This window comes from Jaculus jaculus, chromosome 1, assembly GCF_020740685.1.
Source record: "Jaculus jaculus isolate mJacJac1 chromosome 1, mJacJac1.mat.Y.cur, whole genome shotgun sequence".
In the NCBI taxonomy this organism is placed as follows: domain Eukaryota; kingdom Metazoa; phylum Chordata; class Mammalia; order Rodentia; family Dipodidae; genus Jaculus; species Jaculus jaculus.
Genome location: NC_059102.1, coordinates 138,167,007 through 138,191,219, shown reverse-complemented (window position 1 = coordinate 138,191,219; position 24,213 = coordinate 138,167,007). Strand labels below are relative to the sequence as shown.

Below are 24,213 nucleotides of genomic sequence, written 5' to 3'. Positions count from 1 at the left end.
TGTCCCCTCTTCTTTCTGCTCACTCTTTGATCCAGACCAGCCCAGAAGAACCTCGTCTGTGTTCGCATAGCAAGAACAGACCTCTCCATATTATTTATCACGATAAGTTGTAAATCTTTGTGTTCATGTCACCCTTCTTTCTCCAACAGAAAATAAATTTCCTGTGTATAAATTTCCCAGGGCCAGGAACTGGGTTTGATTTATCTTCTACCTTTAGCACTTACCACAGGGTAAGGAACAGAATACACAGGCATTGCATGACTGATGAATGCATGACTAATGAATGAATAGATGGACACAGCACCTCTCTCAGAAGAGGGAAAATTATATATACCACCACGTAGGGGCACTCCTGGGTAGTTCCAGCAGTGAACTCTGGGGGTGTAGAGGACAGTAGTATTTTCCAGTACTCAAGCCAAACAGAGAAGGTAGAAATCATGCTGGAATGGAGAGATCTTTCCAGACTTCACCAGGTGGGGCTGAGAATGGAACAAAGCAGCCTGTTCTAAGTGGATTAATGACTGGTTAGGTCTTTAAGAACTGGTTAGCTCTGTGGCCTGGGTAAGTCACTTGCAGGGCAGTGGTTCATTCACACAAGCCCATTGATGGGCAGTATTAGACCTGGCCTTCACCTGGGAGGAATAAAAGGATGAGAAATAACATGTTCTGATGTATATGAAGGAAAATGGCATTAATAGTACAGCAGATGAAGCTATCTGAGTTTTTTATTTTATTTTTATTTTTTATTTTTTTTAGGTAGGGTCTCATTCTGGCCCAGACTGACCTTGGAGTTCACTACGTAGTCACAGGGTGGCCTTGAACTCATGGCGATCCTCCTACCTCTGCCTCCTGAGTGCTGGGATTAAAGGTGTGTGCCACCATGCCTGGGATTCACTGAGTTTTATTGTATACGTCCCATATCAATCCAATGTGATTTCAGGCACCAGAAATGCCCATATCAATGAGTCATGACTACTGGCTTCCTGTTTTCTGGAAAGGAAATAGAGCCCTGTAGAACTAACCATGATAATAAGAAATAGGAAAGGAGTCAGGCGTGGTGGCGCACGCCTTTAATTCCAGCACTCGGGAGGCAGAGGTAGGAGGATCACTGAGAGTTCGAGGCCACCCTGAGACTACATAGTGAATTCCAGGTCAGCCTGAGCCAGAGTGAGACCCTACCTTGAAAAACCAAAAAAAAAAAAAAAAAAAAAAAAAAAAAGAAATAGGAAAGGATACTATGATAAAAGAGATACAGGTAACATGCCACCACGTTGGCATTTGATCTGGAGGGATTAGAGAAAGTATTCCAAAGAGTCTTAGAAGGGCATTTACGTTTTCTCAGACAGAGCTAAGTCAACATTGTACTGCAGGCTGACAGAATAGCCCAGAGGACACCAGCATGTGAAGATAGTGGGAAATGGAAGTTAAGGCAGGCGACAGGCTTGAAGGTGTGGATAGTAACAAAAGGCATTATAACAGAGCAGTGCAACAGCAACAGTGGGAGTGGGAGAGCGGTGGCCCTTAGGCTACGGCAGCATGACTGAAGACGCAGGCAGTCAGGACTAGGCTAAGGAAGGTGTATGTGATGGCTAGTTGGGTCCTAAAATTACGGTTGCACATATGCATACATATACCTACAATCTATGTGTGCATCTCTACATATGAACCTCTATTAATAATTTAGTTTTAATTTTAGTTTCATAAGTGAAGACTATTAAACACATCGGGGTTTAATAATATATCTAGGGTAAGTAAGAACTAAAGGCAGGTCTATACACAAGTCTGCTTTTCTTAAGGTAATGTTGCTTGTGTGCTTGCATGCATGTGTGTGTGTGTGTGTGTGTGTGTGTGTGTGTGTGTGTGTGTGTCCTCCTTATGCATGTGTTTGGAGGACAGAGGAAAACCTCAGGTGTTGGCCATAGTTTCTGAGAAAGGGTTTCTCATTGGCCTGGAGATTACCATTTAAGCTAGACTGGCTGGTCTTCAAGCACCACAAGGATGTATCGGTCTCTGTTTCCCCAGCTTTGGAACAAGTGCATGCCACTATGCCTGGCATTTTTACATGGTACTGGGAAGTGAGCATATGTCTTCATGCTTGCATGGCCAGCACTTTACCAGCTGAACCAAAACACAATGCTCTTCAGTGATATGCTACCACTCACCCAGGGTCAGGATAGGGAGTTGAGGATTTATCTCAGAGGCCAAGAGCAGTACAACAGATATTTTCAAGAGCAAACTCTATTGTACTTGTACCCCAAATAACTTCCTGTTCTTAATGAAGTCCCATTCTCGGGCACGTAGGGGTGCATCTGGACCATTTGTAGCAGTTCCCCAGTCTCCCAGAGGAGCAAAAGATGAGCCAGGCCCCTCTGGCAAGCGCTCTAGTCTCCCTGGCCCTGGGGTGAGATTTATCAGCATATTGTCAGTGCTTCTGCCCAGCAACCTGTGACGCAAGGCTGGCCGCCTAGGCCTAGGCTGAGGTTTTTAATTAGCTGAGAGAAGGAAGAGTCAAGCCCTCTTAGATGGAAGAAAGAAAGACACCAAGAAGCTTCATAAATCTAGGAACAAGGATCCATCTACTGGACTCTGGCAGGGATGGGTGGGCGGAAGGGCTAATAGGGAAAGGCGGCAGAGGGGAGGACTTATTGATTTATTTTCTTTGTTTTTCATGGTCTCTCTTGCTTCCTGGCTCAGATACTATGTGTGTGTGTGTGTTGGGGGGGAGGTTGAAGGCTGCATAATGGAATATGAACCTCTTTGAGAAAAGAATGCCTGGGAAGTACCTTTTGATAGCATGTATGTAGCCAAAATTCAGGGGTTTCCAGCTCCATCTTTACCTCTGAGCTGCTGTGGAATTTAAAAGAAACATTACAATAACAAAGCTGGCAGGCTCTGTAGGTGAGCCTGAATTTCTGTTCCAAGATCTTTGCCAAAACTGGGACTCAGGACAATTGCTTTCCATCTTTATGCCTCAGTTGCTTCTATAAAGTTAAGATGAGATTTGATCTTGCAAGGCGTTAAAGAGCTAATTCAGACAGGGTGTTCAGCCCATCATGATGTTCAACTGATAAAGGCTATTTAAGATTTTTGCTTTCATCACTGTGACTCAGTTTCTCCATATATAAAATACAGAATTGGGCCATGTGACTTATAAGAGCTTTTCTAGCCCTGGTTTTTCTATGGATTTTTTTTTTTCTGGATGTGGCAAAAACAATATAAATTCAATATACAAATTTAGAGTAGAGATCACTTGGGTGCAGGTTAACTCTTTATAGGAAAGAAGGTTGAGGCTGACTTAGGAAAGAATTAAGAGGGATGGTTACCAAATACAGTAATCCTGAGAGAGATGTCAGCTGTCTCAGCACTGAGTAAGCTTGTCCTCTCTGTAGGAATGCAAACCCATTGTGGATGGGCTTATAAAGAAGCCACTGGATGGAGGGTGGGGCAGCACTTCCTTTTAATATTCTTGGTAGCCATGAGAGTATATCATCATAACACAGCACTCAGGTATGTGGCCCACTTACTATACAGCTTCCAATTAGACTCTCACAACAACCTGGGGAGGCAGAGGGAGTTAACATCCCAGTGTCACAGACTGGAATCCAAAGATGCTTAAGGTTCCACCCCGCTGGAAGGAGGCAAAGCAGAGGTCTGAGTTCAGGTGGGTCTAGGTCTCTCTCTCTCTCTCTCTCTCTCTCTCTCTCTCTCTCTCTCTCTCTCTTTCTTTTTTCTTCAACATGGCCCACCTTTCCTCTTTGACTCTTTACTGAGGGCAAGGACTACACCTGGCTCAGATTGATTTCCACTGTCCCTTGCTTCCTCTCTACCCCTGTCTCTTCCATGCTTGCTCCCCACATGCATTTACTCTGGGCTGCCTGGTAACAAACGGCTCGTTACCATGCGGAGGGCGACAGCCGGGCGATTAGTGAAATTTGTTACCGTGCGTCTGTGAACAAAATTAAATTAAAAGTGCTGCTTCGCTGTCAAGATAAGGGCCAAGCTGCTGAGATAATTTTTCACTCTCAAACACTCAATTACCCAGTGAGGATGGATCAGATACAATCAAAGGGTAAAAAAAAAAAAAAAAAAAGGTAAAGAAAGGGAACATAATAGAGGCAGGACCTCCAGGAACAGATGTAAGAGTTTGTTATCTTTCTGGCCAAAGATGATAAAGAGGCCATTGCTGTAGGGATGGGGCTGGACCACACAAGGCAGGTATGTGGGTGTGGCCCCTGACAAAATCCTGTAACAAGCTGTTCTCTATCCAGCCTCCTCATATGCCTTGCCTGAGGCCAGATGGTGTCATTTTACACTTGAATTGTTGCACCAGTTTCTTCCCTGGCCTTCATGCTTCTCTTGCCCAACTCTGATCAGCTTCCACCAAAGCTAATGTGACTTTTCTACCACACTAATCTGAAATCATCACTTATTTGGTGAAACTCTTGTTTCATTTTTCACTATCACCATGACAAATCAAAATTATTTGTCATCTCTAGATTTTCATCCCCTCAAGCATTACATTCTAATGAAACGAACAAGATTTCTCCCTTCTTTTCCCTTCCTTCCTTATTCAGTAGGATTTATTTTGAGAAGCTATGATAGGCCAGACATTGTGCTCCATTTCACTGTATTCACAGTCTTCTGGAAGATTGTTTCTTCCGATTCTCAGCATTGCTGTCTTGTTCTTCACAGCTGGGTTCAGAAAGCCCCACCTCAGCAAGCTCGCCTCTGCGCCAGCACGACCTTTCCCACAGGCGCTGCTCCTTTGCAGACTCTGTGGACCTGGCATGTTTCTGTGACCCCCATCAGATGTGCACCTGACAAGGGCAGATACTGTGTTTTCCTCTGTGTGATAAAAAAGTAAGCAAGCATAGAATGGGCTTTCACTTTTTCTCTTGTGAACTGAAATTCCATTGGCCTAAATGTAAGACTTTCTAGAGAGTGGGAATGAGTCTCTTAAGCAGCCTGGAAGAGTTCATATTCTCTTTGCTTCAAGTGCTCCACTATTATTTCCTTGGAGATCTACTTCACCTTTTTTCTGTTTTAGAGAAACAGTGGGGTTTTTGGGGGGGTTATGCATGCATTTGGAGGCTAGAGGTTGATTTAGTGTGTCTTCTTTGATCACACTCCACCTTAATTATTGAGACAAGTCCTCTAATTTGAACCAAGAGCTCTCTAATATAGCTAGTCTAACCACCCACCTTGTCCCTGGGGATCTTCTGCCTTTGCCTCCAGTACGCTGGGATCACAGGCATATACATAGGTACGGGGGATCGAAACTTGGGTCATCACCCTGGTGTAGTAAGAGCTTTATTGACTAAACTATCTCCCCAGGCCAATAGAAAGCCATTCTTGACTGACAGATCCTATGTACCCAAAACCCTCATTGCCCACAGTTCTTCCTCCATGAACATGTGATTCACACCTGATCATCTTACCTTTTTTAAAAAGAAAAAAATACCTTGCAAATATAACCAGAACTGGAAAGCCAACAAGGCCATTATTAAATTATCATCTACATTACTAGAGAGAAGCCAAGACCACAGAGTTAGATGGATGTGATTTTCTCCATTTCTTGAATCTTCTATAACTTGAAAGAGCCTCAAGTGCATAGATTTCTTACCAGTCTTATTTGTCTTTGGAATATTGCCTGAAGGAAATGCAATGATTCTCAACTACAGTTGCAACTTGTGAGAGGTTTAAAGGAAAGGAAGGTGAGAAATGTTCACTTCCCAAACCAGTTTATTAATCAAACTCTGGATTAGAGTCCATAGGTACTTTCATTAAAGTCAAGCATGCTTTCTCTGAATACAGGGTTGGTAGCAATTCAAAGGGAAAAGAAGTGTCTTATATTATTCAAACATGTTTGTCAGCTGAGTACAAGATCAGTCTCATAGACCAGGACCCTTCTAATTTAGAGATTTACTTAATTCTTCCCCTCTTTTATTTTTTAATGTTTCCCCCATTAGCTAAAGATGAAATATGTTCATGACTCCAGAGATATCAATACCAGAAATGTAATGAGTTAAATAAATAAAAAGCAAGGATAAACAACTGTATTCAAGTGTTCAAATTAAGTTAAAAATATAATTAACCTTGTGATCATCCAGCTTAGTGGAGGAGATATAGTGTGTTTACCTGGAAAATGAAGGGCCCTGATTCAGTCTACCATTAGCTTCTCTTTTACTGCCTTCCAGAAATTCTGGTAAGTGATTGAGTCATATGATTTCATTTAAAACTTGAAAGTATTGTGAAAACAACTGCAAGGAAAACTACTGCTCATCTGACAAAGGCAAGGGTAATGAGATATTGTTTTCTCCCCAGTCACACTTCTGGGACTCATCACTAGATGTGGTTGGCTGCAATGACCATGAATTAAGAGCTGTATGTGCACTGGGCTACTTCAAGCAGATCCACTGACCTCAAATCCCGCTTAGAAATAGGCATGATATAAATAATCAACAGAAGGATAAATGAAAACTACCATGCAGAACATATAAGGACTCACCCACATATTTCTCTGTTTGTCCTCAAAAGCAATCATTGTGGCTTATAAATTCTGTCTTTCTTAGCAATTATCTGTCTTTACAGTACTCTTACAAGTTGCATCATAATTTACTCAGCCATTCCCTTATCATTGGACTAATTTTTCACTATTAGAGATCATTCTACATTTACTGTCTTTCAGTTTTGAGCTTTATGAAAAAAAGCATAATGTCGTAGAAAAGAATGGTGTTATAACAAGACTGCAAATGTGGGTATTGATTACAGTTATAATACTGGGGAATAAGACATGAGGAAATGAGGACAGGAAAGATAGGAAATGAATTCATTGGTCTATACATTTATAGTTCCATTCTATTTTTTGTGATACTGTTACTTCATTTCAAATTGAGAAAAGGTGAAAGCAATGAAACAAGGATTATGACAGGGTGAATGTCCTCAGCTGCATGGATGGCCTAATGGTGGGTCGATGTAAGGAGGCATTGGTATTTTGCTTCTCCCACTGACAGAAACCTAGAACAGAGCATCTTCAGCTAGATCCATGACCTACTAACCACTCACAAACAGACCAAATTCAGTGTTCCTAGAATTTACAATGCATTCTAAATGAACAAATACAAAGAATTTCAGAGTTTGGATAGCCCTCAGTTGTAATTTATCCAAATAGTATACTCTGTTTAATGGACAGAGAAGAAAAGTATTTTGTCCAGTGTTTTTAGGATTTTTAGTGCTGGAACCAGAGCTGAGCCCATGTTTCCTAGTTCCTGTAATTAAAAGAGGCAAATATTTAGCAAAATTGTCAAATGGGAACCAGGAAGGAAAAGCCCTTGACAGTACACCACAGAATGTCCAGACTGACTCCATTGTTACACACATGAATTGCATCACACTGTTCGTTATACCTCTTTGTCTTCATGTGTCCTGTAGCCTCTCATCTGTGCTGATCATGCATCTCCCTGGGCTGGGACATACATTTAGACCACATTAGCATTCCTAGGTTTGATTGTGCCCAAGATAATCTCAACCCTGAATCCATCACTGAGGTATACCTTGAGTCTCTTCTGCTTAAAGTATATGTCCTCTGCTAGGACAGTTTCCTGCTCTTATGCCTTGTTTTTGTTAATTGTCCACTGATGATCAAATGTCTAAAATAATCCCCAAGACTCCCAGCTCCAGTGTATGTATCGGGCTGCTAACAAGTAGGTCACATTATATGACAAAAGTACAGAGATTTATATGATGTAATAAAGGTCCTAAATCACTTTAACTTTTAATTGATCAAAAAGGAGTTAATCCTTAATAGGCCTAGCCAAATTAGTTGATTCCTGAAATAAAATATGACAGAGACATTATAGAATACAATGTTCAATGTTTTTCTGCTAATCTCTAAGCAGAGTACTGTTAAGCTTCCCCTGGTGGTAGCCACATGGAAAAGGCTTGAAAATGGCCTCTGAGAGCTTTCCCTGAAAATGGCTGGCAGGAAAACATCTGTGTCACTCCTACCATTACAAGGAAAAGCGTTCTTTCAATAACTCCATAAGTTTAGAAGAGGCACTTCATTAACAAACTTGCCTTTGTAAGACCCTGGACAGAAAACCCAGTTATATCACAATGAGTTATAGAAACTACAGATTATGAATATACACTGTTTTGAGAGTATAAGGTTTTTAGCAATTGGTTATTTCGAATAGAATGCTACCAAACCACCATAGAGTTTTGGTGCTCTTCACTTTATCTAACCATCTCCTGAGATATGATTTGGTATGCAAAGTTCCCCATTTAGATGCTCAAAGATATGTCAGAGCCAGAAGCTGATCCTTTATCTCCTTCAATCAATCCTCCTTGCACTTTAGAAAATGGAAGTCAGTATTCAGTAGCAACAATGCACAGTGATTCCCTTTCTTACCATGCACTAACCACTGGGTTCTGGTCCTTGTATTTGTAGTACATTCTTGATCTCCATCAAGCTCATGCTTACCTGGAGACCCCCTTCCACCTCAGGAGCCTCCTTCAATCCTCCGACAACTTTCACCTACCATATTTTCCTCCACTACCAAATGTGTGATCTTCCTAAAATAGAAACAAGTTGATTTATCGTTCAACTTCAAACCCTTTCCTGAACTCTCCAGTTTATGCAGCTTGACACACAAGGTCTTTCAGCTCATACGGACTTGACTTTGTTTGGCAGTTGGTCACTTTCCATTAGTCCTTTAGTTATAGGGATTGATGTTAGTTATTCAGATACGTCACACAGTCCTCCTCCATTATATTAATCCTCACTTTCTTTTTGTCAGAACCATTTCTTACAGCTTAAAATGAAATACTCATTTATGTGTTTATTTGTTCATTTTTATTTATTTGAGAGTGACAGAGAGAGAAAGAGAAAGAGAGAGAATATGGGCATGCCAGGGCCTCCAGCCACTGCAAATGAACTCCACATGCATGTGCATCTGGCTAACGTGGGTCCTGGGAATTGAGCCTCCAAACCGGGGTCCTTAGGCTTCACAGGCAAGCGCTTAACTGCTAAGCCATCTCTCCAGCCCTTATGTGTTTATTTGAGAAATACTCCCTTCCTTTTCTTCTGGCATGATTGCAACCAGTATAAAAACAACCATATTATTTGTTTATTTGACAGTGTCCAAGTATTCCTTAGAGCCTTACAGAAGTAGACCCAGAGAACATGTGTTAATTAAATAAATAGATAAATGAACAAACTTGGCAGGCATGCAAACACTGTCACGTTCTGGCTCAGTTTATCCTCATCTTTTCTCACCATCATCTTTTCTCTCCATCTTCCTGCACATATCTTTTTTCAATATTTATTATTATTAGTTATGTAACAGTGTGTATACAGCCACTTTGGTACCATCATTAGCCTCCTCTCTATCCTTCCCCCTCCTCAGGACCCTTTCTTGTTAGAGAATGTGAGTCATGGATTGTGAGGTTAGCCATCAGTTATGGGTAAGAGGCAATGTCTCTGTGCATAATGTCCCAACATATGGCTCTAACAATCTTTTTGCCCCCTCTTCCATGAATTTTCCTGACCTATGTTGGGTTCGTTTTAGGTTTACTTCAGTGATGAGGTCTTGGGATCCTGTGTGTTTCTGGATATCTGGTTTGGTAGGAGTTGGGTGTTCTCTGTGTCTATCTCCTTCACCCTTGTGCTGGTACCAGGTTCATCAAGAAAGCAGCACTCTTGTTCATTTCTCTAATTACTCTATGGTTTCAGCTGGGTATATTTTCATAGCACAAGGTTCTGTTAAGTCACCACAAATGTATCTGTAAAATGGGATTCTAACATGCATTTTTGAGAGGAATTGGGGTTGAAAGGGTAAACTTCCCAACTAAGAGTCAAGACTGCATAAGGTCTTGTATGCAAGTGTAACATACAGTCCTGGTCATGCGGTGGGTTCTCCTGCCCTATAGGTAGCCTCTTTAATGGAAGAAGTTCTGTAGGCATAAGAGAATCCTGGTCATCACACATGACTGGGAAGAGGACAAATTGTTTTTACGTGGAGCACTTGGGTTGTAAGCAAAGAATCACAATCTCTCACAGTAAGGAAAAGGAGGGAAAATCCTGCTGAGCTTAGTTGAAAAACAAGAAAGTGAGAGAGACTGATTGTTCCTTCTTGCTAGTGTAAGCAACTAAAAATGACATGTTTGGTTTATTGCCTTTGGTCTCCCATTTGATTCCTGACAGCCATCCCCTCCCTTGCATGCAGGGCTGTCAGGTGTTAAGCTGGCTGGCACTGCTAAGGAGCCAGAGAAGTGAGAACAGTTGAATACTATTTCAGTGATGAGCAAGCCTTTGAATTTGGCTGGCTAGCTTTCTCCTTTCAAGGAATTGCCATTTGCCTAGGCTGTGTGATGTTCCTGTAGCTTTGGACACAGGTAATCTGGAAGGTGCCTTTAAGAGAAAGAAAGGCAATGTCTATTCCATCTAAGGGTTAAGGGAAAGGGAGAGAAGAGAGACATCAGAAAGGAGGTTCTTGAGCCCAGAACAATTTTCGAATACATAATTTTCATTTCTTTGTCTCGTTAAATAGGGCCAATTTCAGGAGTAGATCAAAGCTAGGTTTCTACATGTCATTGTTCTTTTAGAAAGAGGAGTCTCATCTCACCATGAGAGCATTAGAATCTTTTTAGAAAGCTTGTGCTAGCTGCAATAACAATATAGAGTAAGATATCAACTTACTGTTTATATGAACATCTCACTCCCAGGGATAGAGTAAGGTTAAGAGGGAAGGACTAGATGCTTATATGGTATTTAATAGGGGATAATCTGAGAAGTCATGACAATAGTTTTTGGAGCTAACTAGAATGAATTAATTCAAGTCTCTTCCCTGTAACTATTGATCCTGTGACCTTGGAGAAGTTACTAGGCTAGATGAAGTTTCAATTGTTTACATATGAAGACAAGGAGAACTGACCAAACAATAGGTCCAGGTAAGAGTGGCTCTCATTACATACTTGCTATTTTAATTGTTGTTCAAACTCTTGGCTTGGGGAAAAAAGAAGATACACTCTATAAGAGTCTAAGAACAATGCTGTACTGCAGGCAATGTAGATGGTATGGAAGTGAAAGAATAGGTGGAGATTTGAATCTCAGAAGGATTTTCTATTGACCAGCAGATATCTTGTGCAAACATTTTCATGTAATTGGTCCTAGAAAGGCATATATGACTCATAATTGTTTAAAAGTTTCCAGAACTTTCCAAGCTTCATTGAGAATGCCAGGCCCTGAGTGCATTTATCAGCAAACAATTGAGCGTGTGCCTGTTGCTGGTGTGACTTGATGCAGTTCCAGAGTTCCACATAGTGCTCACATGGACTGCACCAGAGCATATAACCTCTACTCAGATTTCAACCCCCCAGTCTCTACAGATGACCCCCATGTTATTTTATCAGAATGGTCCTAGAGTCCTAGCCAGATGCTACATTTTTTTTTTTAAAGTTATCCACAGTGGTAATTATTTATCTAACAACTGGCTCTAGGGAGAGGAATAGTGCCATTTGCTCACCGAGCTAGGAGTTTCATTGTGAAAAGCCGGGATCTGCAATCTTCATTTGACACATGCCTAATAGCAAATGGGTATGACTGTGTAGCCTGACTGAGATAATCCAAAATCTAAGAGGGAAAAAAAGTATCATGCTGCTATATTTCATGTAACAAGAAGTTAAAGGGTGGGATAGATATTAAACATTTGTAATAAATTTTTATTTTTAAAACAATATGTATTTATTTATTTAAATGAGAGAGAGAGAGAGGAAAGAAAGAATGGGCCTGCCAGGGCCTCTATCCACTGAAAATGAACTCCAGACACATGTGCCACTTTGTGCATTTGGCTTTGTATGGGTACTGAGGAGTTGAACCTAGGTCTTTTAGGCTTTGTAGGCAAGCATCATAACTGAGTAACCTCTCCAGCCCCAGTAATTAGGTTTTTGTTTCATCTTATTGTACAGGGTTTCTAAGAAAATAAAAGTTTCAGTCCATTTCAGTAATGCCACCACATGCAGCATGGCTGACGATGAACCAGTAGCGTGACCTGCACAGTAGAGTTGGGCAGTAGGAGCACAGTTGTCTCTCGCTGTCTGCAGTAGGAATTCCTGTGGGTTTGGAAAAGTAGGCTACTGTCCCCACTGACACCAATCATTCCCTCCAGGGCCTGGCCCTCTCTTCCAGATCATGGCAGCTACAAGGTTTTGGAAGCAGATTAAGAACAGATTGATGCACTTGCAGTATTTACTTTTTCTAGAACAGCAGGTCCTAGCAGTATAGCTACAGGCAGACAGAGGGCTGTGCAGTAGGAAAAGCTATCTTTACTCAAAAAGCAGAGATCACAGGGAGGAAAAGCTGTTCCCAGTAGGCTAGGACTTCCAAATTCATCACCATACCAAAAATGTCTCATATTTTATTTTCTAGAAACAAGAAGGTCCATGAGCTGCATGTAGCCCAGTCATTGACATACCATGCTCAAATAGTTGCTGCTTAACTGATCACAGCACACACATAGTCGGCTATTGCCAATGCACATATTATCACATTTACTCCTTCTTAAAGAAGCTTAGGAGAAAACAGACAGACAACTATTAGACTTGCCCTCCTTTAATCATGAAAGGCTGAAGTCAGAGAAGAAAACAAGAAAATTACCTATCATTTGGTCTTGTAGCTTGGAACTATTATAGTAAAGACTTAAACCTACACCTGCTGATTGGAAAGTCTGTGTTCACAGACGTACTAGTGTGTTCTGAGTGTATCTGTCCAGAAGTAATTTCAAACTTATGGGAAATGCTGCAAAGATCAGAAAAGTACCAATAGCGTCTATATGACATTTGTCTAATTTCACCTATTAACATTTTGCCTCATTTGCTTTTTGTCATTTAAGGATGACATTTTTAAGTTTAGGGAATATACTTCCTCCCCGTGCTTTAATTTCTATATGTGTAGAGTGCAACATTTGGATGGATGGTCTGCAGGAAACCTGTGATGTGCTGAGAAGTAATGGACAAAGGATAGGGCAAGCACCAATGTCAGTGGTCAAGATATGGCCTCTTCATTTCTCCAGCATTGTTGTAATTATGTTCACTTTGCTGAAATAAAACACATGCCCCAAAACAGGAAATGGGAAGAAAGGATTCATTTTGGTTTACAGTTTAACAGGGATAGTTTATCATGGCAGACAAAAGAAGGAGGAGTAGATGCTGGACAATACCTATTTGTCAAAGCAAGTGGAAAACAGCAACAGGAGAGTGAGCTGAACACTGAAAAGGAAAACCTGGCTAAAGTCACCCCTAAGCCAGCCACAAATAACACATCTCCTCCAGCAAGTCTCCATCTCCCAAACTGACACCAGTTGGGGACAAAATTCAGATCTCATGATTTTATAGGGAACCACTACAAGAATTATATCCCACCATTTGTGCAGCCATGGATTTGGACTTTACTGAGTTCTGGCATCTGTCCCTCACTGTCATCCCAGCAGCACCAGGTACCCTGAGTCCTCAGCTATTGGCAGGCACTTTTTTGTAGATGCTCATCTTTCTTTATACCCAATTTCTCCTTGCTAGAGTCTGCTGTACCTTGGTCTTCACACATCAGATTTCAGAATAGTCTCCTACTTTTAATCTCTTTTCTTTCTTCTTTTATTTGAAAATATTTTTATTTAATTACTTGCAAGCAGAGACAAGAGAGACAGACAGAATGAATGGGCACAACAGATTCACCAGCCACTGACTTGGACTCCAGAAGCATGTGCCACTTTGTGCATCTGGTTTATATGGGTACTGGGGCACCAAACTCAAGTTATTAGGCTCTGCAGGCCAGCTCCTTAACCACTGAGCCATTTATGTAGCACCATCTTCTTCTTTTTGTTTTGGAGGTAGGGTCTCACTCTAGTTCAGGCTGACATGGTTCTCACTCTATAATCCAAGGCATCAAGCTCATGCTCTTCTCCTACCTCTCTACCTCCTGAGTGCTGGGATTAGAGGTATGAGTCACCATGCTTGGCCATACTTTCAATCTCAAAAGCCTCTTCTGATAAAGCTGGAGCTTGAACATTCCCTTTAATAAAAGGATTTAACTTTGTGGCAGTGGTGGCAATTCTCTCTCTCTCTCTCTCTCTCTCTCTGTGTGTGTGTGTGTGTGTGTGTGTGTGTATGTATATGTATGGGTGTACATGTGTAGGGTGCAATTAATAAAGAAAAAATAATGCATATATCCATGTAACTTCACATAAAAAGTTGCTTACTATTCAAAAGTTCTTAGCAGTAGAGAAAATGTCAACTTAAAAGAATTGCCAGATTAAAGCAAAAACTAAATTAAAAATAATTTAAAAAACAGAACTAGATATGTGTGCTCTGGTTTTCTCTGCTGAAGTAACCATTAAGGCTTAGTGGAACTGTATGGGGTGGGGATTCAGAAGACCTTGGTTTCCAGAAGTGGCTGAGCAACCAGTGGATAAGAAGAGCCCTTCCAAAGAGCAAGAGCTTAGCCTGAGACCACATAGCCACAACACAGAGCTGGGCTGGAGGTTTTCACTGGGTATCTGTTCATATTGCTGAGACAATCCAATAGCCAGGATGGTGGCACTGCTCTATCTCTTGCTTGCCTTGGCACCTGAGGATGAATACATTATTTGTACTTCTCATCTGGACCTTCAATTGTACACTAGTTTATCCTGATCAGCTTCACTTTCTGTCAGAGCTCTATCCTCACCCCTTGGATGATTAGACCTGCCCCAAAGATGAGGATCATGTTCAATTTACCACATAACACAGCAGCATATAATATTAGTTATTTCACAAATGTAGGTTGAACAGGTGTGAACATTAATTAGACTTGATAATACGACAATGAATATTTCTGTTGAATAAAAGACAAACTGAGGCTGTGAGACAATACAGACTTTCCCTGGGGTTACTAAACTAGTCATTTGTGTGGTAAAAACTTTGGCACAGATCTCTTGAGTCTGAGTCCAGCATTTTTTTCTGTATGCTGCACCATTCCCAGATAAAACTAAATTCTGCCCAATGGAAACCTATTATATCAGCTACTTCATTAGTTAATTCTGTAGAATACCATCAGAATTGGCAAATCTGAAACATGTGTTATATTGGATGGTTATTTTTGTGAACAAACACTGGGCTGTTTGCTTGTCAAATAGACTCTTTGCGCAGCATAACCATATAATAGCATGAGGCCAGATTCATTTCACAAAGTGTGACACTTCACTCTTACTTCCTGGACCACATATTCAGGTAAGGCTGTCTGGAATAGAAGGTTCCAGAATCAGGTAACTATGGCCTGTGGTGAGATCTGGATCAGCACAGCTATGGAAAGTGAAGTTTCACTGGAACACAGTTTATTTATAAGTGTTCATTTATATGCTGCCTGTGACAGTTTTGTGGTACAGCATTGAGGCTGGATAGTTCCAACAACCCGTATGGCCTACAGGGCTGAAAATATTTACTAATGGGTCATTTACAGTAATGGACTGCTGATCCTTTACTTACGAAATGTCACCAGATACATGCATGTCACAATAAAATCTCTGTTTCTTACTTTGACACTTACTTTGTCTATCTCCCTATCTCTTTGCTTACATAGTGTTGACTAGCTCCCTGTCTGGGGAGCAATATCTTTCTCCCTGGGCACACCAGACATCTTCCCAACACCATCTCATGAAGGACCTCAAGCAAATCTCACAGATTTCTTTCAATAGACATCACTGGCAAAAATAAATAAATAAATAAATAAAGTTCTTTTTGGACTAATTTAGAGAATAGGATGTTTTAAAGGAAAGTTGGTGATGCATGTAAATCTCTTAATTTAATTTCTCTATACTTGTTCACCTGGTGAGAGTTGTAACATCTGCATTTTTTCCTGAGTATTAATTTTCTCATCAATAAAATAACAATTCTTCTGAAACAATCAATCTAATATTAGTTTTTTTTTTAATTTTTTTTTATTTATTTATTTGAGAGTGACAGACACAGAGAGAAAGACAGATAGAAGGAGAGAGAGAGAATGGGTGCGCCAGGGCTTCCAGCCTCTGCAAACGAACTCCAGACGCGTGCGCCCCCTTGTGCATCTGGCTAACGTGGGACCTGGGGAACCGAGCCTCGAACCGGGGTCCTTAGGCTTCACAGGCAAGCGCTTAACCGCTAAGCCATCTCTCCAGCCCTAATATTAGTGTTTTTTAAATTGAAGCAAATGACTTAAATGAAAACATTTTAAAATCTATTCATTTCTACTTAAAAGCATTATTTTTTCTAAATATTGATGAAATATTTCATAATTTCATGCAAATAGTTTTAGGAGCAAGTAACTAATAATTTTAATCATGACATCTATGAAATTCCTTGACACCAGGATGGAACAATTTTGCAAAATCTAAATAGTTGTTTTCTTTTCAACAATCTTCTCAGAATAAAACCATTTCCTCACTAAAACAGTTTGCAAATATTTTCAACTTTATTAAGTAAGTAAAGTACAACTACATTTTATACAAATCCATGTACACAAAGGTTAGGAGGCCATCCATATCCAGACCGAAGAAATGACTTGAGCTTAGAACTTATAGTCGGTTGTGGCTGAATTTAACACTAATTCTGTTTCTCCCATGGGGTATGCCGAGAGAGAAAGAGAGAGAGAGAGAGAAATATGTATGCCCTTTTCCCCTTTTGTCACCTCATGATCAGCCTCAGGTTGACTTCTTCTGCATGCAATCTTATCTCCTTACATCCCTCCAGAATAACTCACATCCCCACTGTATTGTAAGAACCAGTGCAGAACCAAGTTTTTCAACACTGACACTCAGACCCTCCCACCACTCCCAAGCATGGCCTTCTCTGATGGCCTAGAGTTGGAAAATGGGGGTAGCTGAGGCCTCCACCCTACTCATAGCAGAAGGAAAGATAAGGAAGAGTTGAAGAGATCCTTTTATAGTAAATAGTGGAGTGGGTAAAAACAAGAGTCAGAAAAGAAAGCAACAATCATCCTAAAATTACGTTAACACTGTGCCATTTCTTTTATTCATTTTCCATTATTCATTTATTCAAAACTTGTGATCCAGTGTCAGCTGTGGTCCTTCCCTATGTCTGACATTGTGGGTAGAAAGTTGGTTGCCATCTCTCTATCTTTAGGAAGTTTTCAATTTCTTGTCGGACACAATCTTTCCCACAGAACATATAAATAAATGTCAAAATATTGTGGTGATGATGTCTATAAAGTGGAAAGATCTTCTTTATTTCACAGAATCTGACTTGACATAAAATGGAAACTCATTGGGGTGTGGGACAGCTTTGCTCAAGATGCCACTTAAGTGGAGATGTCAGTGTGGCAGGCATCAGAGCAAAGCAAGGCATTCCAGGACAGAACTTGCATGAAAGCTCTGTCAAGATGGAACCAGAAGTAATGATAAGAAGTCTGGGTACAGGAGAGAAAAAGAACCCTGGGATATGTCCAGTGGGTTACGAAACTGGTGGGGAGGAAATTACACAAAATTTAAGATAATGTGAATAAGTTCCAATGAAACCCTCCTTCTGGCTAGCATTTTATAAACAGTCTATATTACCACCAATAAAGGGGAAGGGGTAACAGTTTGGATAGCAGATGGAAAAAGCTTAACCTTAAAACCATTGACTCAGATCTGTAAATCCCAGGCCCAAAATTGAGTTGCTCCTCATAGTGAGCTGTTGGTCAGGGAGACCCTAGAGGTTCCCAAAACAATGCGGGTTGTTGTCAAAACACTTGATTATATTCCAGAGCTAAAATTTAAGACCTTATTGCTGAAGACACCATAGGCTACAGTCACAGGATATTGGAATACCATGCTGGAACCAAAAGAGAAAACAGCTCCCTCCAGGCTAGCCCTCAAAGTGCTGGAGAGTCATATGGGAGCTGCAGGAGGAAAACAGTCACCAACAGCATGAATGAGCAGGGGACTCTGCAGACTATGAAATCCATTAGCTGAACAAGAAGTACACACTTGTGCAATAGGGGCATGCAGCCTCTATGGGTAGTCAACTGTTCTCTGATTGGACATGTGGCCCACTCAGTGGGACAGAAGTCATAGCCGGTACTGGAAACCAGGTCACATTCCCATAGTCAAGAAACTCAGCCTTCAGGGAGACATCCCCACTGCTCTCTGGAGAAGAGCAGGCTTATATACCAAAAATCTTTCAAATAACTTTGCATACCCCCTTTAACCAAGCTGCTCTCATTCTTGGTCAGAAAATCTGTTTTATTTTACAGATGGCAAAGAAAATGAAGGAGAGCCAAGATCCATCCCACCAAGAGAATTGATAAAGGGTGTTTGGAAAATTCTAAGCAAAGGAGGTAGGTGGCAGGATGGCAGAATGGCATAATGGCAGCAGACGAGTAGAAGAGAAAATGCTCATGGAATTGAGGTATAAAGGGGATCATCGTTATCTCTTTAACCTTCACAATAACCCTTTAGGCCCACTGTTGGGCCATGCTTCCCTTTAGGGATGAGACTATTGAAACTTGGCTCATGGAAAATCATTGAGATGTATCAAAACCCTGTCTAAGCCCTAGGTCAGTTTCCAGCTCTAAATATACTAGGAAAACCTCCTATATTTACTATTGTTCCTCCATCACACTCTTTACTCAAAACTCAGGTAACTAATGATCTTACTTCAACACCTGGCTACACTCCAGTTTTCTGTCTTCTAATATTTTTCGTAACATGGAGCAGCCTAGTGTCAATCACTTGAAGAACTTAACCAGTAGTAGCTGAGTTGTTCTTAAGCAGTCCTTGTCAACCTTCAATTAGAGGCTAACAAAGTGAGGCTTAGAGATAGGAAGTCACCTGGCCAATGTCACATTCAGGGGTATGTACACAAGAGCCATAAACCACTGCTCCCACTGCCCTTGGATGACTCCACAGGCCTCACTGTCTTCTGAGCCCTTCAAAGATGGTAGTCATCAAACGCCTTGGTTCGTGCCCACCTGCACATGGGTTTAGGAAAGATAGCTCAGATCTATTCTTAGTTATAATTTAAGAAGGCACAATGAGTTAATATTGAGCCTGAAAAGGTGTTAGATAGCTGTTCTCAGCAGCATATTTGCTTTCCCTCTGTTTTTATCTTTTTTCTTCCCCACCTCCTCATACATGAGCCATGCTGGCTGGGACACAGAAAAGATAATGATGTATGTGGAGCTTCCTTGCTATGTCTCCCTCACTCCAGGACTTGACACTGTCACATAGCTTCACATTTTGACATAGCACAGCTCATCAAGGGTGAGTTTTTCACTTAGTGTTTGCCTATAGTGCATAGAAGATCACAGTCCTGTGGTCACTGATAAAGAAATATTGGTGGCATTCATAGAATGAGAGAGGCATGAACAGAAAAACCAACTAGGAAAGACTTAGAGAGCAGAAAATGATGAAGATGAGGGGGAAATAAGAGAATGAGAAGAGAGAACAGAAGACAGCTAAAGAAAAGATGGAATAAAGAGATGCCAGCATGAGTTGGAGATGGAATGAACAATGAAAAAAAGAAACAAAAATAAAAGAGCAAGTAAGTAAGTTAGTACAAGTTCCTGACATGGAAGAGAAGGATGTGGCAGAAACCAGGATGGAGGAAGGACACTGTGTCATGAGTGAGGATCAAGCAGAGGGTAGATGAAGTGAGCAAGTTTGGCATTGCATTGTCACATGGCCATAAATGAGGGAGGGGATGTCACAGGCCTATTATTCCCACTGTCCTGGAAACACAGCCAGATCTGGTAGACTGCCTGGGGGCACTGGGCCAAATTGTTTATCTAAAGCCCTGTGGCTTGCTTTTGCTTTTCTTTTTTTAGGTTTAAGTCCAATTTATTGAGGACATGCTTGGTGATGGATGCTTTTCCAATTTGCTGTAAATAGCTCAGTCCTACTGAGGAGACTGACCAAATTTCCTGGCCCTAATTCTGGTTGTGGGACAGGGAGAGGGAGAAGACTTGTCAAAAATCATCAATCACCATCTGTAAATCTCCAATGCAATGGATTCCAGAAAGCTGAGGTATGGGAAGGAATGAGAGGCAGGCCCCAGGATTCTAAGGGCTGCAGAGGCTGAGTATCCCCCTTCCCAGGTAATGTGAAAATGGAAACACTCCCCACACAGAACTTTTTCCATGTGAGAGACCAAGGAGAAGTAACGTGCTGCATCTGGCTTCTGTGACCTCGCTTAGTGGATGGACAGTGGTGCTGCCATCTAAAATCAGACAGCCATTTTGACTCAGATGAGGAACTAGCTGACTAATGTGCTATTTTTGCTTCTGTATCCATGCTTGCTTAGCTATAGCGCCCCCCCCCCCACCTCCCACTTTGATTCCTGGGAAGCCTACACTTCAAGGACATTCCAGAGATACCTGGCCACGGAGGCTCTGTCCTCTTGCAAAAGATAAATTCTACAAACAGCTCTTGCAATAGGTTCTGCAAACAAGTTACTTCCTAAGACAAGTAGGCTGGAGTTCCCACGTGCACCCTCTCTGAAATTCCCGTGCGTGCCCTCTTAGAACCAATCATTTTAAAAGTCACAATATGATGTAACCTTCCCTTTATAAACCCCTTTCCTCTGAGGGTCGGGGCTCTCTCCCTCACTACTGCTGTGCTGGACTGTGTGGACGGAGCCCAGGCCTAGGCTTGCAATAAAGAAACCTGTTGCTTTTACATTCGAGTGTCTTGGCTTCTGTGGCAGTTCTCTGGGTGACTCCTGGGTGTAGGGGGTCTTGGCTCCTGGTCAGGGGTCTTGACACAACACATGAAGATTACCAATAGTAAGGAGACAGGGCATGCAAAAATGAGAACGGAACTGACATTAATGACTGCCTCATTTTGTCCTTAGTGTACACAAAGTGTGGGACAAATTTCTATGTAGTCTAATCAAAGTCCATCCCAAACCTTAGAAGACACTTGCAGGGACCACTATACAGATGAGATAAAGTAAATAATTTGCTGAAGAATAAGGTGAGCTCAGCAAAAGCAATGTGATGGATGCCATTAGGGGGTCCATCATGATCAAGCAGAGAACTTACAGAATGATTTGTCAGGAATAATCCTCCTTCCTGCCCCAGGCACAGCTTTAGCCCTCTTCTCTGCTGAGTTTGGAGGGCCAGACATCCTGACCCATTCACAAATTATTATTAACAACCAGTCATTACTTCTCATAATCACAGTTAATGTGAGGAGACTGTGAGGCTATGCTTCACTGCCTTCATGTGTGACAGATGACTCTCCTTTCAGTTGGTAGGTCAAGGCCACAAGTCTGCTTCAATTCCTAACAAGGAATATGTGTTTGCACCCCAGGCTCTCTTCTGCCATTGAAACTTCACACTTGCTAATTTTCTACTCCTATGAAATACTCAGAAATGAAGAATCTATGTTTTAACATAGCATATCAAGTCATCACAATGTAATTCTTTATGCATTCCTGTTCTAGCACTCTGATAGCAACTTACATTGACGTGACAAATAGTAACACCATTAAGACTATCTCCATAATGTCTTCTTTACAGTGAACAATTGGAAGACTTTCAGATTCAGGTAACTAAATTTTCCTGAGCAAATATTAGATCCATCCCACAGAACCTGTGCATTTCAATTTTGAGTTTATTTCCCTTTGTACTTTTGCAGCTAGGAATCACTGAGTTAAACTGACAGCTCCTGCTAAGAACTATATAACCACAAATGGCACTGGGTTACCCTGCACTGAATTAACTTGAGTCTGAATAATTTTCTTTAGCACTGTTTTCCTTTCAGTATGACGTGTTATTTCAGTTTCCATGCTGAATTTCAAGAATGCATAAATTTAAGAAAAAAAAAAAGTCACTAAGTTGTTTGAGGAATGATGTTGGATAGAACAGAAATAAAGAATGGGACAGAAAAGGGAAGCACTGAAAGTCACTAGTCTGGTCAGACCAAAGGATGCCAAGTTCAGTGTTAACCAGGATGAAGATGATTTATACTTGGGTTGATCAAGAAATCTCCCCGGGCTTTGCAACTGCAAACTCCAGCACTGGAAGCTTCCCCAGGACTCTCACCTTTGCTGCGGCGGCGACTGCGGTGCTGCTCCGTGTAGAACGTCAGCTGTGCTTCATCATCGGCCTCTGAGCCTGACGCGCCCTTGCTTCTTCCAAAGCCGATTCCTCCTGCAGAGAAGGACCGTCTATCAGCCAGTCTTGCTGGTCTCCAAACGCTTTTTAAATCTCTAAGCCACCCAGAAGACCAGCAGCCCCATCCTTAGACTTCTGTCAACCCCTAGTGACTAAAGGAATGGAATGAGGTTTGCAGTGAGGAGGCTCTGGGTTCTAACCGCAGTTAGGCAGCTCCTTAGAAGGTAGCCTACTGCTGTGTTTGTGTGTGCGTGCGTGCGTGCTTGCGTGTGTTTTCCTCTCTAAAAGAAGGACAATGAGTCATAAGCTTGTGGGATTGCTTTGAAGATGAAAACAAATATATGTAGAATGTCAGGTCCACAGTGTGTACTATATAATGAAAAGCAACTTTTGTTATGTATGATAAGACTAACTCTAAAGGAAAAAAAAAAAAGAATCTGGACAACTTAACTTCACATACATTTCAATCGTGGGTTTATGATATGCCAGGCACAAAGCCAGACACAGGAGACATAAAGATAAATGTGACTCAATCCTTACCAACCAGGGTATCATAAGCTAGTCAGGGGGACAAATGGGATCCTTAGGAGCCTTAAACTTAATTCATGGCTTATGTTTCCACACAATGCTATGCCAGGAATAAGGGAAGAGCAATTTATTTTACCAAGGCAAACGCGAAGGCTTTATGGAGAAATGAAGATTTAATTCAGGGATTGAAGGATAAATGGACTTCAGTGGTGTAAAATGGAAAGGCCACTGTTTGGCATCCCTGGCAGTTGGAGACCACATCAAACCCAGGACTATCAGGGTAAGATATTCTTACACCACACAATGAAAGGCTTGGAGCCCAAATGAGGATGGGAACTGAGCTTTACTTTGAATGTCACAGAGGTAAGAAAACGAGTTCATTATCCTTGTAAATCAGGAAGGGTGCTCTGTGGACACCTAGGGAAGGGAATGTGTATTGGTAAAGAAGGAGCAGCCTGGAGGCCACTGATCACTTGGAAGACAGAGGAAGAAAGGACCTAGAGGGAGCAGCCTGGAGGCCAGTAGTCACCTGAGAGGGAAGAAGGGCCTAGAGGGGCCATATAGGGAAACAGAATGCATATGAGAAGTACTACAAAGGAATGCAGTGGGAAGTAAGACAATGAATTTTTATGCTATAGCTGTTTACCAAAACAATAAAGAAAAAAGAATAGAAGGAACAAAGCCAAGTTACTAATAAGAATTAATTCTGAAGGGAGAAAATAGGAAATTCTCATATTTAACCTTTATGTTTTCAGGTTTTATTTTTTATATTTACTTACTAATTGTAGAGTTTTTGAGAGATGGTCTTATTATGTTAACTGGTCATGCCTTAACTCTTGATCTATCTTCCCATGCCCCCCTCAAGTGCTGGGATTGCAGTGTATGATACCACACCTGGTATTGCTCCTAATATTTTTAATTTTCAAAAATAGTTAAGATGTTGATAGAGGACGATGAAAACATTGATTAGGCTCTTTTCTCCAGAGTGGAAACAAGAATAACAGAGCTTTAAACTACAGTGAGTGTGAGTGGGTGGGCAGAAGAAAGAAAACTTTGAATTTGAGAGATTCTTATTTAGTGGAACATAATAGTTTACCTCCAGGAAGAGGCTTGAGAATCTGTTAATAGTGTTTGTCCTGGGGAGAGAATTAAATGGCTGAAGAATGGAACTAGAAGGAGGCTACTCTGCCCTGTAAACCTTTGTACCTTTTGAATCAAGCACCATGCCTACCATTTCGTGTTCAAAAGTTCCACCTGAGGGGGGAAATAAATAAAGATTAAATGAAAATGGAAAAATCAAATTCATGAAAGGATTTAATCGGTAATTTCTTGGTTGAAATTTGAAATATCAAGTAGTTTGCAGAAATTCCAAGTGCAAGTCCTCTACCTACAATATGGTATTACACATTAACTCATCCCAGCAACAGTACTGAAAAATGTACTTGTCCCTCCTACCATAACCCAACCACACAGAAACCATGCGGCCAAAGCTATCACAAAGGCCAGGTATGCTTCAGTCATACCTCTTCTGACTCTTAATTTCATCTCCTAAGAACTAAGTA

The 24,213-nt window shown here is 41.2% G+C and overlaps 1 protein-coding gene across 5 annotated transcripts in view; it reads right to left on the bottom strand.

Moving 5' to 3' along the window:
• Window positions 1–24,213, bottom strand: part of Astn2 (astrotactin 2) — a 1,021,805-nt gene that overhangs the window by 672,577 nt on the left and 325,015 nt on the right. For 3 of the 5 annotated variants that reach the window (XM_045154445.1, XM_045154449.1, XM_045154453.1), the window contains one exon: window positions 22,052–22,159. The exons of the other annotated variants lie outside the window; for them this stretch is intronic. In XM_045154445.1, coding sequence (XP_045010380.1) covers window positions 22,052–22,159 — 108 coding nt within the window. The remainder of the gene's footprint in view (window positions 1–22,051; window positions 22,160–24,213) is intronic. 5 annotated transcript variants of the gene reach the window in all.